Source organism: Phasianus colchicus, chromosome 2 (assembly GCF_987193195.1).
Source record: "Phasianus colchicus chromosome 2, bPhaCol1.hap1.1, whole genome shotgun sequence".
Lineage (NCBI taxonomy): Eukaryota > Metazoa > Chordata > Aves > Galliformes > Phasianidae > Phasianus > Phasianus colchicus.
Window position 1 is genome coordinate 63,434,983 of NC_143437.1, and position 18,186 is coordinate 63,453,168.

The 18,186-nt window shown below is 42.0% G+C and overlaps 1 protein-coding gene across 1 annotated transcript; it reads left to right on the top strand.

Annotated features, from left to right (window-relative positions):
* The first annotated feature begins 1 nt into the window (after position 1).
* Positions 2 to 10,075, top strand: ZUP1 (zinc finger containing ubiquitin peptidase 1). The gene is made up of 9 exons (XM_031610720.2): positions 2 to 348; positions 1,745 to 1,861; positions 2,763 to 2,872; positions 3,782 to 3,950; positions 4,366 to 4,554; positions 4,890 to 5,058; positions 7,165 to 7,316; positions 7,634 to 7,854; positions 8,147 to 10,075. Exons 1-9 carry the CDS (start codon positions 72 to 74, stop codon positions 8,192 to 8,194), a joined length of 1,452 nt encoding a protein of 483 aa, XP_031466580.2. The 5' UTR covers positions 2 to 71; the 3' UTR covers positions 8,195 to 10,075.
* The last annotated feature ends 8,111 nt before the right edge of the window (positions 10,076 to 18,186 follow it).

Genomic DNA, 18,186 nt, shown 5'->3' on the forward strand with positions numbered 1-18,186 from the left:
GGCGAAGGGCGGGCGTAGCCTCCGCCGCCCCGGGAAGGGGACGGGGCTTCCGAGCGGACCGTCGGGCCGCCATGTCGGTGTGCGGTATCTGCGGACAGGTGCTGCCCTCGGAAGCGGCGGCGCGGCGTCACGCGAATCGCGCCCACCCGGACCGACGGCCTCGCTGCCCGTTCTGCAGCGCCGCCGCCTCGGGCTACGAGGAGCTGCGCCGGCACGTGGAGGCCGCGCACCCGGAGCCCCAGCCGCTGCCCGGCAGCCCCGAGCTCGAGTGCCCTTTCTGCGGGGAGGCGGCGGGGCGCCAGCTGGAAGCGCACGTCAGGGCGCGGCACGGGCGGTTGCTCGGCGCAGGTGGGTGTTCCCATAACGGTGTGGTATGGCTGGTGTAACGCGTTGGCTGTGCTGGCAGGGAAAAGGAATGATGCTAAGAATGCGGAGCGTGACGGTGTAATCGACGGCATGGTATGTTCTGCTCCGTATGTTATTCTCCATATTCTGCTGGAGTCCTCAGTACAGGAGAGATATAGACCTGATGGAGAAGGGCTACAAAAACCCAAGGGATGGAACACCTCTCCTGTGAGGACTGGCTGAGAAATCTGGGGCTGTCCAGAAGAAGGAGGCTCTGGGGAGACCTGAGAGCAGCCTTTCAGTACTTAAAGGGGAAGTAAGAAGGAAGGGGCTGTCTCCTCACCACAGGGTGTGTGGGGATAGGATAAAGGGAAATGGTTTCAAACTAAAAGAGAAATTTATTTTAGATGTTAGGAAGAAGTTTTTTACAGTAGGGACAGTGAAGCACTGACGCAGCCTGTCCAGAGAGGTGGTGGAAGCTCCATCCCTGGGAGACACTCAAGGTCAGGCTGGATGGGGCTGAGCACCCTGGTGGAGTTGTAGGTGTCAACGTTCCTTGCAGGGCAGTTGAATTAGATAGCTATTAAAGGCACCTTCCAACTCAGATGAGTTGGATTCTGAGGCTAGGTGACTCAAAGAGAGGGCACTGAAGGTTAAGTCTTCGTAGCATGCAGTGGCAGAACTGCAGGCAGCAAGTGAAATAAGGAGCTACCACTGAAACATAAGAAAACTGTTACTGCGAGACTTGTCAAACACTGGAATGAGAACATTATGGAGTTTCCAATCTCAGAAAGGTGACTGGAAAAGACCCTGAGTAATAACCCTGAGCCTGATTGACATGACCATGGTTTGAGGGTCCTGGTGATCTCCAGATGATCTTCTGAACTTTAGCTGTTATATGCTACTCTTCATAATAACACTAAAAGTGCAGAAGAAATAGCTGAGGAAATGCAGGAAAATTAATTAAAAAAATGACAGCACTGCAGCTGTCATTTCTGCCTGCTGATTGCTGAGTTGTCATACAAGCATTAAGATTTTGTAAGCAAGAGTTCTTCCACCAGCAAGACATATCTTTTCATTAAAGGTTTGATATTTGATTGGCATTTTGTAGGCCTTAATAAAAAATATTATAGCTAGTTGTGGTAAGTTTAATAGGGAAAATTTTGCTGAATTGGAAGAGGGAAAATATATCTTCAAACTTTACAGGTATTTAAATATGAATTCATAAGTGGTTAAGAGCCATAGCTAGTAACCAAGGCATATGCTGCCTTCCTTGGAGAATTTCAATACCAGCACAATTCTTTTTGTTTATCTTGAGCTGCTGGGGGATGATTCTTAAAAACAGCAGAAAAGAATGACCAGGAATTGCATTAAGCAAGAAACTGTATTTCTTTTTCAGACACAGAGAATGTTGAACAGCTATATGAATGTCCAATATGTGGTCTTACCTGTACAAACATTCAGATTCTTGAGGAACATGTGGATTTACACTTAGAGGAACACAGCTGTCCAGAAGGTACTTGAAAGGATGCAAGCTTGATAATCTTTGAGAATACTTGCATGTTGCAGTACAGAATCTCATATGAAATTTAAACAAAACATTCCTTTATTTAAAAAGAGAACTGAACAGATTCATAATGAAGTTAAACCCAAGTTCTATCACTTGCCCTTGTGCTTTGCTTAATTACATGTGCTGTGAGAAGTGTCTTTCTATGCACAGTTATTCAGGAAATGCTCTAAATGTTAGGTAAAACTAAAACTTAGAATTATAAATATGTAAAAGATATCTCTTTACATATTCTAGCCCTATAAAAGGGTTACCTTCACAGAATCTAGAAGCTCATTCACATGAGAAGAATTCAAAGTAGTCTTTTGAAAACTGCTGATGTTTTTCTCAGTTCTTTTCTGTAAATGTTCAGAGTCATAATGATAGGGTAAAGGAATCAAAATAAGTTTGCTTTATTTGCATAGCTAATAATATGCTGGAGATTCACTATCCAGCTCTCTGATCCCAAGTTTCTTTTTGTCACTCTGAGATTGCTAGCGGGGATCTGAGAAACTGATAGGTCTGTTATTCAAGAAACTAGGATTGCTTACTAATAATTATGTAAAGTATAGTAACCAAAAGATATTTGCTTAGTAGTAGAGCTATACTTGCACTATTTGCCAAGCAATTGCATCTGTGACTGCACACACATTCTCCAAGTCAGGAATTTGAGTCTTAATAGACTGAATGCTGTTATTCATGTTTAGTACTCCGTGCTAATAGCTCAGCATAGTGCGGGATCCCTTTTGAAAAGTGATGCCTAGCTGTGTTTGTCAGTGTCTGCTTAGAAAAGAATCAAGTAAACAATCCATCAAAGCATTGTTAACCTCCTGGTAAAGTTCTCTGGTTCTGGAATGTTATTACTGAATAGGTGGAGGCAGTGGAGATTTAGAACTGGCTCAGCGGCTTCAAACAGAAGAAGATAAACAGCAGAGACTTGAAGAAGAGAAGAGAGAGAAGGAAGAATTTAAAAAGCTACAGGTAAGTAATGTTTGTAAATGGGAAAATTTTTAAGAGTTGTACCATTTGAAGTTGATGATGTTGAAATTGTTTCCTGCATTATATGAAAATAAGAGCAGTCATTCCTGGGCTCCATCAAGAGAGGGGTGGCCAGCAGGGACAGAGAGGTGATTGTTCCCCTCTATTCTGCTCTTGTGAGGCCCCATCTGGAGTACTGTGTCCAAGTGTGGAGCCCCCAGTACAAGAAAGACAGGGAGCTGTTGGAGAGGGTCCAGAGGAGGGCCACAAAGATGATCAGGGGACTGGAGCACCTCCCCTATGAGGACAGGCTGAAGGAGCTGGGCTTGTTCAGCCTGGAGAAAAGGAGGCTGCGGAGTGACCTCATTGCAGCCTTTCAGTACCTAAAGGGAGCCTACAAGCAGGAGGGGAATCAACTCTTTGAAAGGGTGAGTGACAGCGGGACAAGGGGAAATGGTTTTAAGCTGAGGGAAGGGAGATTTAGGTTGGACGTCAGGGGGAAGTTCTTTACAGAGAGAGTGATGAGGTACTGGAACAGGCTGCCCAGAGAGGTTGTGGATGCCCCATCCCTGGAGGTGTTCAAGGCCAGATTGGATGGGGCCCTGGGAAGCCTGGTCTAGCATTAGGTGGGATGGTTGGTGGCCCTGCGTGTGGCAGGGGGGCTGGAGATTCATGATCCTTGAGGTCCTTTCCAACCCTGGCAATTCTGTGATACTGGGTCAGACTTATGCAGTCAGGCAGGCTGTACTGAAGAGTTGGTGGCAGGAGCGGGTTGTGCTGTAAGTACAAAGGTTTTTTATGTCTTATTGTTCACTATTTTTCAATGTTGCTTTTTGTGCAGGCTGCTTCTTAAATCATTGAACAAGAATTTTAAAAATGTAATTTAAATTATACCCATTGTATCCCTAACAGAGACAGTATGGCTTGGATGGTTCTGGAGGCTACAAGAAGCAATTCCTGAATAATATGGAAAGAGAAGTTAATAGAGGAAGGATGCAGCCCTTTGAGTATCACAAGAGAAAAGCTGACATGATGGAATGTTTGGCTTTTGGCATAGATGATGGGAAAACAAAAACCTCAGGTAAAAGAGTATTTCAATAATGAAGTGTGTAGCTTTTAGGCATAGTTTGTGGTGAACAAAGGTGTTTTTAGCAAAATGTTTCATCGCTTCAGATTGGTATTAGGGCGCAAATAATATTAATCCGGAGCATGTCTGTAACATCCATCTTTCTAATTTTTTTTTTTCAAAGTCCAGGGAAGTTAAAACTTTGGAATCACATTGAGTGGTTAAGAGCCCAGATACGATACGTATCATAAGATGAAAATCTCCTGTTGCATATGGGTTGTCTTTGAGAGAATATGTTTGTTTACTACCTAGTGCTGTAGGATAGCTAATCAAATTTATAGTAGCTTTTTGTATTGTGTTTCAGTTAGTTGTAATCTTTTCCAACACATTGTAATTCATTCTACAGATTTTGTATTTGTTATTCTTCTAGGAATCACTGAGGTACTGTGCAAGTACTACCAGAATGAAAACAAAGATGTGAGGCGTGTATGGCTTTCAGCAGGAGTAGATCACTTCCAGTCATCTTTGGGTGACAAAGGCTGGGGTTGTGGTTACAGGAATTTCCAAATGCTCCTTTCCTCACTCTTGAAAAACAGCTTGTATAATGACTGCTTGAGAGGTAGTAATCAAAATACTTCCTATTTGTTTTACATGCCTCAGATGATGAACTGTTGATGTTTTACCTTTTTGTTTATACAGCAAGGCTTATCAATGTCAATTATACCTATTAAATGTTTGTCAGAACTCTAGTGTGTATTGTGAAAAGAATTGGAAAGGTGGTGAATATTGGTAAGGCATGATATGGTTGAAGCTTTAGTTTTTGTTTGTTATTTTTTTTGGGGGGGGGAGGGGGGTATTTTTCTAATATCTATTACCTCTTATAAAAGAGGCTGGATGTTCTTAATAGATTATTTTGGTAACTGTACATGCAATTCAAAAGCTTCTATGTTTCAGATACTGCACTGATTCCTAGCATACCAAAGATTCAGTCCATGATCGAAGATGCTTGGAAAGAAGGCTTTGATCCTCATGGAGCATCTCACTTCAACAATCGATTATGTGGTTCCAAGGCATGGATAGGAGCATGTGAAATTTATTCGCTGTTAACCAGTCTCAGGATAAAGTAAGTATTACTTTTTCTGTTTTTATTTTTAAGTTATAGTTAAGCACATACCTTTTAAGTGTCAAAGTTGTCGACTCCCATCCCAAGTTTGTGACTCCCATCTTCAAGAAGGGCTGTAAGGAGGATCCGGGGAACTACAGGCCTATCAGCCTGACCTCGGTACCGGGGAAAGTAATGGAGCAAATCATCTTGGGGGAGATCGCACGGCATGTGTGTGGTGTCCAGGGGATCAGGCCCAGCCAGCATGGGTTCATGAAAGGCAGGTCGTGCTTGACCAACCTCATCTCCTTCTATGACTGGGTGACCAGACTGGTAGATGAGGGAAAGGCTGTTGATGTAGTCTACCTAGACTTCAGCAAAGCCTTTGACACAGTCTCTCACAGGCTTCTTCTGGGGAAACTGGCTGCCTGTGGCCTGGACAGGTACACACTCCTTTGGATAAGAAACTGGCTGGAGGGCCGTGCTCAACGGGTGGTGGTTAATGGAGCGAAGTCCAGCTGGCGACCTGTTTCAAGTGGTGTCCCCCAGGGGTCAGTACTGGGGCCTGTCTTGTTTAATATCTTTATTGATGACCTAGACAAGGGGATTGAGTGTACCCTCAGTAAGTTTGCAGATGACACCAAGCTGGGAGGTGGTGTGGACCTGCCTGAGGGTAGGGAGGCCTTTCAGAGGGACTTAGATAAGCTGGATCGCTGGGCTGAAGTGAATGGGATGAGGTTCAACAAGGCCAAGTGTCGGGTCCTGCACTTTGGCCACAACAACCCCATGCAGCGGTATAGGCTTGGGGATGAGTGGCTGGATGATTGTGAAGAGGAAAGGGACCTGGGGGTGTTGGTTGATGCTTGGCTGAACATGAGCCAACAGTGTGCCCAGGTGGCCAAGAGGGCCAGCGCCATCCTGGCCTGCATTAGAAATAGTGTGGCCAGCAGTAGCAGGGAGGTGATCATCCCCCTGTACTCAGCACTGGTGAGGCTGCACCTTGAGTATTGTGTTCAGTTTTGGGCCCCTCACTACAGGAAAGACATTAAGGCCCTGGAACGTGTCCAGAGAAGGGCAACGAAACTGATGAGGGGTCTGGAGCACAAGTCCCATGAGGAGCAGCTGAGGGAGCTGGGATTGTTTAGTTTGGAGAAGAGGAGGTTCAGGAGATACTTCATTGCACTCTACAACTTCCTGAAGGGAGGTTGTGGTGAAGAGGGGTTTGGCCTCTTCTCCTAGGCAAATAGTAGGACCCGAGGAAATGGCTGCAAGTTGTACCAGAAGAGGTTTAGGTTAGACTTAAGGAAGAACTTCTTCTCTCAGAGAGTGGTCAGGCACTGGAATGGCCTGCCAAGGGAGGTGGTGGAGTCGCCATCCCTGGCAGTGTTCAAGAGGCGTCTGGACGAGGAGCTGCGAGATCGATCTGGTTTAGTAGCTTGTGGTAGCAGTGGCAGTGTGAAGACAGTTGGACTAGATGATTTTATAGTTCGTTTCCAACCTTGTGATTCTATGATTCTATGACTATGAAGACAAACCATCCACCATAGTGACTTCAAATTCAAGCAACCTATAAGTGGATACAGCGTAGTCATTGCATCATAAAGCTGTGTATCTACTTATGCAGATAAGCAAGGAGAATAACTATTTATATCATTGAAACTTGTTGAGGAATTGTGCCATATATGCATACAATTAAGTACTAATTTAAAAACTTATTTTATCTCCAGTTTCACCTTGAGAAGAAGCTGAATATTAGCGACTCACTTGCATATTCTGCTGTTACTTTCTGGTATTTCTACAGAAATCTAACGTTTGGATTTTTGCAAACTTCCTAAGCTCTTGTTTGGCTGAACAGAATGGAGTATTTATTTGCCACACAGTAAAGACTGTGGTTTTGAACAGTACCTACTGCATTCCTTTGTAGTTGACCTATCATCTATGCCTGTATTTAAAATAAGAGCAAACGTACAACAAAAATAGTGTTAATGACCACTTAGTGCCTGGAATTGGAGCTGTTTATGAAGCATTCTTCCTGAAGGAGGGAAGAACTGAGAAGTGATATATATTTTTTTTTTAAAGGAAGTGCTTCAAATTTAATACCTTGTTTTAATTTTTAATGTTCTACAGGTGCCAAATTATTGACTTTCACAAACCAACTGGTCCCACGGGTACACACCCTCGTTTATTTGAGTGGATTTTACATTACTATTCTACAGATAATGAAAGTACTGCAAAGGTAGTGTGCACTTCCAGGCCACCTATCTACTTGCAACATCAAGGTCAGCATCACAATGTACTGATTTGTTCTCTAACTTTTTCCTCTATGTGTGCTGTGATTTAGAGCAGTCTTATGTTCTTCATTTAATTGAAGGCCTATTCATTGTTAATTTTTTGTTTAAAAAGTGTAACATTAATTTTGTATTTTTATTGGGTAGAAAAGCATGAGTGGAATATCAGCTTTTTACATCTGCTTTTTAATTAAAATCACTGTTAAATTTCAACTAATATTTTGCTTGATTTAAAAATAAGCAGAATGCTACAAGCAAGTAAATGGGATTTTGTTTTTCTAAAATACTGAAAATCTGTTTGAAACTAGGTCACAGCCGTACTGTTGTAGGCATAGAAGAAAAGAAGAATAAAGCCTTATGTTTGCTGCTGTTTGATCCTGGATGTCCTTCTCAAGAAATGCAGAAGCTGTTAAAACTAAACAGTGATGGCACTAGTCTCAAACTACTTCGAAAGTTTATGGGTAGCTTAAAAGAAAAACAATACCAGATTGTTGCTGTAGATGGCATCCTCACATTGGAAGAGAAAACTGTAAGTATTTTAGAAAATAGTTTGTATAAGAAAATTTAAAAGAATGTGCATTAGAATTCAGAACACAGTAACTAAAGTAGTGTGTTTTTTGGGGGAGGGGAACATGTGTTTTTTCTTCTCTCCAAAGATTCTATTTATATTTTAAAATATTAATTCTTAAGAGTATTACTTTGAAAGATCACATTTAGGATGAAATATAACCCCTTAGTAAGTGTGTTTTCCAAATTAATGACTGAAAAAAGATGTTTTCATTCGTTAAACTATTCACTCACATTCCCCCTGTTCTTTTTAGGCTCGCTGTCTGGCTTCTCGGGTTTTAACATCAGAGAAGATTCCTTAAAGGACATCTTATCTACCTCTTTCTGAAATCTGCTGAATACAAGACATTGAACTGGTCATATTAGCTTAACAATTTTTACACTTAAGTTATGTCTAGGAGCTTGGAGAAGCACAACATCAGACTTAAGCCTGTAATTTTAATCTTCAGTCAAAACACTTCCCTCCAGGCAAAGTGCAACTCTTCAGCGTTAGCTTCTTAGGCTAGCAGAAAATTGGGTATTTTCTTAGTTGCTTAAATTACAAAGTAACATCCACTGCCGTGTAGCAAGCTATGCACTATAGTTAATTATCAATAAGCAGTGGGTAAAAATACTGTGAAACTACTTTTTTTTTTTTTTGGAGTGCCTGGTCAACTTTATCTCTGTAAGTACATTTATACTTGCTATATGGCTAATGTTCCATCTCTTGTAAAATTTGATTAACAAGTCTCTTTTGTATCTCAGCAGCTTCTCCAGCAACTGTTTGTTAAGTACAGAAACAATTCAGTGTTTTCACGTGGCATGATCTATTCCAGCGGGGATTCATTTACTACTGCATTTCTTTTTAATCATTTGCCTTCTCTTGGTGCACCCCTTGCTAACAAAAGCGTGCTTGTGAGGTGGGTCATTGTTAGCATGGGGCAGGAGGAAGCAGTGGTGTACAAAGTGAAGATTGTTTGCTCCAGGAGTGCGTATGAGACAAACCATTGGGATGTGGAAAGAAAATATTTTGTATTATGAATAAATATTTTTTTTAATTAAGATGTTGCTCTGATAATAGTTTTAAAAAATCATGCCTCCAGGGCATCTTCTGTCCTATCAGACTTCATTTTGCACAGTACCTGCCTGCAACTTCTGCAACATATAAAACCAAAAGGATACAATGAGTCCTGCCTGCATCATCCTTTGAAAGCTCCTTGCAAGTCTCTAATGTCAGGCATGGACTTAAAAAAAAAAGTCTTTCTTTTCCTCCCTTAACAAGCATTTAACTCTCAATGTTCTTTACCAGTGTTGTGGTTTATCATCATTGGGCAGGTAGTTGAGCACCTCACAGCTGCTCCTGTTCACTTGCCCCACAGGTGCCTGGGGAGGAACTGGAAAGGTAAAAGCAGGAAAACTCATGGTTTGAGATAAAACCAGTTTACTAGACAAAGCAAAAGCTGCATCAAGCAAGACAAGGGACTCATTCACTATTTCTTATCAGCAACCAGATATGGGACATCCCTTTGGTCTGTTTGTACCAACTATCCTGCTTCTATATTCTCTCAACTCCTTGTGCACCTCCAGCTCCTCGCTGGCAGAAGAAGCTGGACAGTCCTTGAGTTATTCTAAGCACTGCTCCGCAGCAAGTAAAACACCAGCGTGCTATCAGTTGTTTTCAACCCAAGTCCAAAACACAGCAATATATGAGCCCCTATGGAAGAAAAGTAACTGTGTTCTATCCAAAACCAAGACAGCTAGATTGGATTTCTCCTGCCCTCCCCCCCCCCACACCTTTTGTAGGAATGAAGTAAAAGAAGCAACTTGGTAAAGTCTGAGCACTAAAACAAAAAACAACCATCTAACAACTGTCAACAGCAGGAGGGGAGTACAAATTTTTCAGCTCCTGGAAGCTGACAGTCTGTAATCACATTGCAGCTGCACTCCTTAGAGACATCTGTCCTCCCTGGTCATCATCAGATTGTGCTTTCCTTTTGCTCGCTTCAGGGACAAGGCTGGAACTGCCCCTCCTAAGCCTGAGAATGGAGGAAGGGTCCATTCAACTAATTTTTGCTACTGGCACAGTGTCAAGTGTAGTAAAATAGGAGAGACAGAGTGGTTGTATTTTGCATTAAAACTAACAATTCTTTGAAGCACTCCAGTCTGGTAGCAAAGTTCCGTGGTGGCACTCCCTTATGCATTAAGAGGATACAGCATACCTTATGGCTTTGATTATAAATTCAGAAGCCTGGAAGGGGCAGCTCCCTGTTACTTTGGATGCAGCTTTGCGGTCTTTGAACCTTTTCTCACTTTTTATGTATTAATATTTTAGTAGAAAAATATGAATCTTGCCTATTTCCCGGTCCCACTAAAAAATCCCATAGCTCCAAGTGTGTGAGTTAGAGATGTAATCTTTAATGACAAAATTAAGTTCTGGTATGTAAAAGAAATATATATATTTTAAACAGAAGTTCAAAATACAGTTCTAATCAATTTTAACTGCCATCAAGCTTCTTGGGATTTCTGATTTTTTTTTTGTAATTAAATCATACCTGCCACTCTGAAAATAGACACCATCTTGTTAGTGAACAGCTGTGGCAATGCTGGCTGGAGTAACTGAACCAACACTACCTAAGGACACTGTGCCCAAGGCAGAAACACTTCATTTAGAGCAGAAACCTTCTAGTGCCAGATGACAGCTCTGTAGTTGCACTTAAACATTCTGCCTTATTCACAGAACACCTTTCATCAACAACAAGTAGCATCTGTAGGTACAGCCTTGATCATTTACTTCTTTGTGATCTAACCCATCACCTGCAGGAGGCAGTGGTCTCACAGGGAAATGGCAAGCAGTTGTGCTGTCTGGCCACCTGTACAAAGGGATGAGTGGCTTTGACACCAGTATTCAGTGGCTTGCAAAGGTTGCACACTTTCACTAGCCTTTTAACAAGCATTTCAGGTAACTCTCTGCACATTCTGTCATAAGAAAACACATTACCGTGAGTTGTATTGTGGATTATTAGAAGGTCATTAACTACTACCTGATGCCTTAATTCACTTAATTCATAAGGCCAAATGATACACCTCTAACCTATGCATGAACGGTGTATTTGAAAGATATAACTATTATAATCCTCTCCCCTTGCTTACTGACAGAAGCATGTCTATCCACCTGCTGAGCTCCATGTCTTGTCTCAGACAGCAAAGTAACAGTGCCCCACACCTCTAACACAAACCTCTCTGCATTGCTGATGGAAACTGCAGGATGCAGAGTTCTGGGCCCCCAGTGGCATGGTGCTGATGACCCCAGGTCTCATTGCTACTGCTTTTACAATGGGGAAAGGAAGCCCATCCCAGACATAAAGCATTCATCAGGAGGCTTGCAACCTGTGCCGAATTCAATTGGCTGCTGACACCTTATTCCAAAACATTCCCAAATGCCTTCTCACTTTCTGTTCCAAAGAGCTTTGCATCTTCACAGCAGCCAGAGCTTCTCAACTGCAGCAGGAACTGTGGTGTCTGAGTTACAAATACTTGGTACCTGTGTAACCTGAGGTACCTGGTTTACCAGAACCATACCTTGTGCATGCCCACAGCACTTAAGTAATTCCCAGTCTGCCAACAGACATGAGACAAATGGCCAATTTGAAACAATTAATGGACACGGGCAGCTTCCCCCAGGCAGATCCTGCTGCAGAACTGGCCAACAACACTGAGACATGATACTTTCTGAAACTGCTCCTGCAGATACAGACACTTCAGACAATCTTTTGTATGTACATAAGAGCAAGGAGATATCCTTTGTTTAAAGGAATGGATTAAGGTGTTTACATAGGACCAAAGAGGCTTATAAGTGAGCAAGAGAGTGTGAGTCTTACTTGAGTATCTGCAAGGGTTCTACAACTACAATTCCTGACGCTGCCTGGACAGCAACTAGCCCTGTAAGACAGAATCCGCTCTTTCCACTCGACTGGATGCCAGGCTCACAGTAAATTTCATTAGGTTTGTTGCATTCTAACAAGTACTTTACATGTCAAAGACAAAGAACCCCACTTCCAGAGTTCCTAGAGTCAACCTACTGGCACCTCATGTATGTCAGTTTGACTCTAGGAACTGCAGCTGGGGCAGGGCAGTGGGAGAACTCTTAAACATCAGCTGGGAACCACAGTTTAGATAACAGTGGGGAATACATCACAGAAATAACTAAAAATGCTACTGTACTGCTGAAATGGGATGGAAAGTACCACAATAACAGCAGGACTGCAAAGTCTCAGGCTACAGCAAAAGAGAATGAGCTAAAATGCAGCAACCACAAAAATGAAGGAAGAGAGCTACTTACCCTCAAAAGGCCACAGATAGCCAGAGACCTCCAACAAGAGGTGCCCTCTCTTCCTCTGCCAACACTTAAATGAGGTCTGGGAAGGGGTGGATCCTGGCTCCACCCCTTCTGGTTAAGCATATACATGAGCTCCCCTGGGTTGGCCCTGCCTTTCTACCAGGTGCTCTATCACTGTTTCAGGTCATGACAGCATTTCTGCTACAGCTACAAATGACTTGATCTATTTTGATCTCATAGACAGTGGGAAAACTGAAAGAATAGTATAGTTCTACAACCAGATGTAAAGGCCGCAAGCCTGTATGGATATTCTGGCTACTCATGTTCAGCTGCACAGTATATTGCTGAGGAAAGCAATGGAGGAATGTCTGTGAACTTACACAGCGCAACTCGGTTTCTGAATGTTCTCCTAGATATCCTCTACACTGAGTGCTGAAGCAGCTTATTTTTTATGTGCCATTATCTAACTCTCAGAAAAGCTTAAGGTGACTATCAAGAAAGCTATCTCTCAGATTAATCAGGAACTGAGATTCAGAGGAAGAGGAGAGAAGATGTGTTTATTTCTCCTTCAAAGCAACATTAAAACTTTCTGTCAATTCAAAATGTATATCTATTTCTTTATTTTTTTTTTCTCATTTTAATTTATTTATTTATTTATATTCAATCAGGTTATCACAATCAGAAATTGTGATTAAGAGGGAGAGGAGAGGAGAAGGTGGAAGGGACCTATGAAGATCACCAAGTCTAACTGCCAGACCACTTCAGGACTAACCAAAATTTACATTATGTTATGGAAGGCGTTGTCCCAAATGCTGACAAGAATGAGGTATCAACCAGCTCTCTAGCAAGCCTGTTCCTCAGGCACCCTCCCAGTAACAAAATGTTTCCTAATACCCACTCTAAACTTCTGTGGCTCAGCTTTCTGCTGTTCTCATCCTGCCATCCAAGAGCAGAGCTTGGCACCTCTGTTTCCCTTTCACAAGGAGGACAGAGAACAGAGGGGTTACTTCTTGGCCTCCTGTACTCTGGAAAATCTCTGCCTCTTCTCATGGGACATGCCTTCCAGACCTGTTATCAGCCTTGTTGCCTTCTTCTGGACATTTTCACAGTCCTTGGCATCCTTTTTATATTTTGGAGCCCAGAACTGCACACAATATGCAAAGTAAGGCTGTGCCAGCAGTAAATATAGCTGGAGAAGCACCTCTTTTTGACCTTCTGGCTATTCTGTGTTTAATGCATTTAAGAACGTGGCTTGCCCCTTGTCTACCAGAGTGTACTGCCGGCTCCTGCTGAGCTACTGTCACCAGCACAACCAGGTTCTTCCCATTGAGCCCTCCCCCAGCCACGTATCCCACAGTCAGTGACTGCCTAGTGTCTCAGTTTGAGAAGGATAATCTAAAAGCACACAGAATAAGCAAATTTATTCAATTAATGTTTTCTTGTTGTTGTTTTGGTTTTGCATTAATTTATTCTAATCCAGAGACAATGAGTTCCTCTTATCAAAATACAGATAACAAAATACTTAATCTGGTTTGAAGTGATGCTGAGAGATAAAATGTCAAACTGCTCTGACAAACCTGTTCTCAATGGATTATCATGCGATTTGGAATGGGACACTGCTTCGAACTCTGCCTTTTGCATGATCTCAAAGATGCTGTGCAGAAAATCTGCAGCTCTGAAATAAAATAAAACTGTGTTAAAGGTAAATCAGAGTGAGAATAGGTTATGTTTGAAGATGCGAAAAATTGTCCCAAGGCAAATGATGAGATGGGAGAAGAAGAAAGGTTTTTATTCAAAAGGTGAACAAGAGTGTAATGGTATTCCATCAGAAGTTGAATCATGATAAATGGAGAAAATTAGAAAAATTAGAAAAATTAGAAAATTAGTAAAAAGCAAGTTATTGTAAACAACTGCTGCCATCTGTTCTACAACAAGAAAATGTAATGGAATATTGACCAGAAGGTTCAATCTCTACTGTCATACTATCACCATCTGCCATCTTCTGCATGCAGAATATAAACCCACATTTTTTCTTCATACATGTTAGACAGCATTTTGACTCTGCCACTCTTTTGCCATCTCTCACAATGGAGTAGAAGAAAGAGGGAGACAGAGAATGCCACTGACACAAATCCCAGAGGAATGAGCAGACATTTAGCCTGTCACTGCTTGCCACCCTTAGGTAATACTAAGGTACATCTACTGAGAAATGTCCCTTGTAACTCAGGCATCACATATCTTTGGCATGGATTTTGTGCAATAGCAGGCAATACTAATGGAGTATAGGTGTACCAGAGAATTGTTTAAAGGAAAAGAATGTATTGCAAACCTTTTTCACAGTTAGTGGACCTACTATTTGTTCCTATGTACATACCAAGAATGAGGGTCAAAGCGGTTTAAGTCAGTTTGGTGTGATTACAATGACATGTTGAATATATTTTGTACTGATGTATAAAACTTACATTGAGATTCCGTGTGCCTAAGGCATTTACTTCTCTCTTTAATTTCACAAGGTAGATTGGTGGGAAGCCTGTCTTTGTCAATTATCTGCCCAGGGAATGTGCAGGCTTATTTTAGGACTCTCAGTTTCCCATGCTGTAGGCATTTCTGAAAGGAAAGCCACAGCTTGTATGAATGGGAATAGGTTGTGTGAAAGTACCAGAGGAAACAACAAGGGAAGAACATGAGGGGTGGAAATGAACAGCATTGGAGACATAGGCTTTAAGCCATACAATAAGCCACAAATATTCTTTCCTCTACAAACTGAACTTTGTGCAACTTCACGTGTGGTTTAAGTATATGTTAGGAATTTGGATCTTGAGGTTAATTATTAATACTGTACAGGACTATTTGTCCCCAAACAGGTAATAGAGTTGAATACATGGAAACTATGTTCAATTAGCTGCTGATAGACTGTAATTCAACACTAAGGACAATCAGGGGCAGGTCATAACTTCTTGATGCTGTCATTTTACGATATTGTTGAGATTTGTATATTCTGTCAATTCACCTTCTGTCTGAAGGCCAAATTGCTTTACAGTCAACATGTTTTTCCTGGAAAGCACTATGTCTTGCCCTAAGGCAAAGTTTTTGGTGCCCTGGCTAGAACACAGATCTGGTGACAGGCAGCAGGTGTAGCTCTTTGGGCCTCTTCAAAGCTCTATGGATGATCTCCGTGCCTTGTTTTAGGATCATAGCTGTCGCCTTCCATTCATACTAAACTCCTTGACTAGAAATTGCAGTCATAAAACACTGGGCATGCCTGACTAGAGCAGAAAGCAAAGCAGTGCAGGCTTAATTTCTGGGCTTAAAACTGTCCTCTGTTGCAAAAAAGGATTTAGCCCTACTCCTTGTTCTGGCTTGTCCCCTACCTGATGGATCTGTTGTGCAAGTTTGGGGACTACCTGGGGAATTGATCCAGGTTAAAAAGTAACTCTACACAAAACAAGGCATAGGGCTGGGGGACAAAATTTTCTTTTTTGCGTAATGTGGTTGGTGTGCAAGTTTCAGTGAGAAAGGTCTCAGGCAAGATTGTATTTCACTTATAGGTGCTTGTAGAAAAACATCACATGCGCACATCTGATTACAGGGAACCAAAGAACTCACTCCTAGAAGCTCTTGGCTGAGGCCAGGTCTGACTGGTTTCACTCCACTACAACAGGGTGGTGCACTCAGACTGCTGTCACATACAGTGTGCAGGTATAACAAGTGTGGGCAAAAATTTTGTGGGAGCAGAGTAAGAAACGCACGCATACGCCCCAAAAAAAGAAAGAAAAAGAAATGAAAAAGACTCTTGTAGTCACTTCTGCTCCTCTTCACTCTCACACTTCCTCAACAATGCTGTTGATAAATTGGAGGAACAAAAATTAAATCTGCATTAAAACAATTTCCTAAATCTTTAACCTGCTTTAACCTTCTAAAGGGCTATCTTAGTTCTCTAATCTCCAGCTGCATTACAGATAAGCAAATACTGAATGACAGCCAAACAGGACAGTTAAAAAGAAACGTGACTGCTCACGCCTCTCTCAAACTATTCATGTTCATAGTCATAACATACATCTCTGTGCTCTGAGAGAGAAGACAGAAGGTAAGCATGCCTGACATTATTGGAGCTGCGGGCTGGTGAGTTCAACAATGCTATGCTGATTGCCCTTCTGGTAAGATGAGTAGAACTGTGCATGGAGCTCTTCTGTCAAACATTTTGAGAGGTGCTGCCAGAGAAGCAGAGTGTGTGCCGAGGGGAGGACGGCCATACAGCTGGGCTCTGACAGCTGGTGTCAGAAGCTGAGTTTTACACCCATTTTTCTGTACTGCTCAGCAATGCATTTCTGGCTGATTGGAGCCTATTGGAATGTTTATTTCTTCTCCCATCGGATGCACTAGACTGTGAATATATATCCTAGCCATTGTTGCATCAAGACTTTTCTTTCCTGGTGTATTTGTTCATTCCCATGTCTATAAGAATGAACCAGTATAGTCTGAAAGGTCAGGCTTTTGACAGAATCAGATAAGAAATGATTTCTGTGTGTTATGTACTTAATGTGTCTTCATTCTGTTTCTTACAAATTCTCCATTATTCCTCCATAACCCTAAAAATATTCACTCATTCACCATATTTTTCTGTCCTTTGTGCCACCAGTTTTCTTATCATAACTTGAACTGAAATCTGTTTTTGGTTTTATGATTGGGATTACTGCTACCAGCAGTTCTGATGTGATTAGTGACTCTCCAGTTGTTTAAGCCTGAACTGTTTTGTCTGGTTGTTATACTGATATCTCTGAGTGGCAAGGTATGGGGAGCAGCAGGCCCAGCCTGTCCACAGAGCCAGCCTGAGGGATGCCCGTGCATCCTGTGTCCATGCCATGAGAGGAGGCTGCCCACCTGAGCTACATGCAGGCCCAGTGCTGCCCTGTTTTGACACTGCCTCATGGTGGGACAGCAACCCACGGGTTGAAGGGAGCACAGGTCCCATAGGCAGTGTCCACGTGCATGTGCCTCATGTAGGCAGGTCCCTGGCAGCCCATGGGTGCATCCAAGGGCACAAGGTCATGGCCCGTCCTTGTTTCTACCACACCCCTCATCAAAAAGGGCACTGCTGGGCGAGCATGAGGCCAGTGCAGCTCTATTTGTTTGAAGGCAAAAGGGCAGGAAATCTTAAACAGGAGAGTGATAATGGTGGGTATCAGGCACCTCCTTTCCAAGAACTGTCTGCCGTGGTGAACTTGGGTCAGTTGGCTGGTATGAGTGTTATAAGCAGCTGATTTGGCAAATCTGAGTGGCAGTGATAGAGGGATGATGAAGAAACAGCAAATACTGAAGTCCAATAGCCACCTATACTTTGTAGGGAAGAAGGCAGGGAAAAGAAAACAGGGTAAAGCTCCAGATAGAAAGATGTCCATTTCAAAATGTACTTTAACCCAAGTAGAACAACACCTGTAATATCAAAGTTGGAAAACTTAGATTTTGTTCTTTGCTATCATATGTAACATTAACGATGAATATATTTTTTCTGACAAGTACGTAGCAATATTGATAATAAGGTTCAAGAATATTTAATGACATCACTAACTTTTTAAAAAATATCACATTTGAACCTCTCCATCACTGTTTTCAGAAAATCTTACTATGGGAGAAACTATAAGAAAGAGATGGACAAGAACTAGAAGGAGGTAAAATTTAAAAATAAAGGATGCTGTACGCAACTTCAGTCACAAAGATCACAATGAAAGCTTGGCTAAGAAAGATCTGTTTAAGAGCTGGTGGTGGCCCAAAAGAAACATTAGTCATTCAAATCCTAGAGGAACTTTAATAAATTCTTTTTTTTATATGGGTTGCCATTGCCCACGTCAGATTTAAAAGCATGTAACATAGAACTGTATATAAATAAAGGATCATGTTATGAATCTTTCATTTTTCATTTTATAACCTGATTTTCATGAAAATTTGAAAGGTAAATTTAAGTGCATTTTTGTAGCAAAA

Excerpts from the sequence above, each read along its gene's own strand:
- ZUP1 (XM_031610720.2), top strand. The coding sequence starts at position 72 with ATGTCGGTGTGCGGTATCTGCGGACAGGTGCTGCCCTCGGAAGCGGCG. Across the intron at positions 2,873-3,781 it reads AAGAATTTAAAAAGCTACAG|AGACAGTATGGCTTGGATGG; the intron begins GTAAGTAATGTT and ends TATCCCTAACAG. Across the intron at positions 7,855-8,146 it reads TCACATTGGAAGAGAAAACT|GCTCGCTGTCTGGCTTCTCG; the intron begins GTAAGTATTTTA and ends TGTTCTTTTTAG.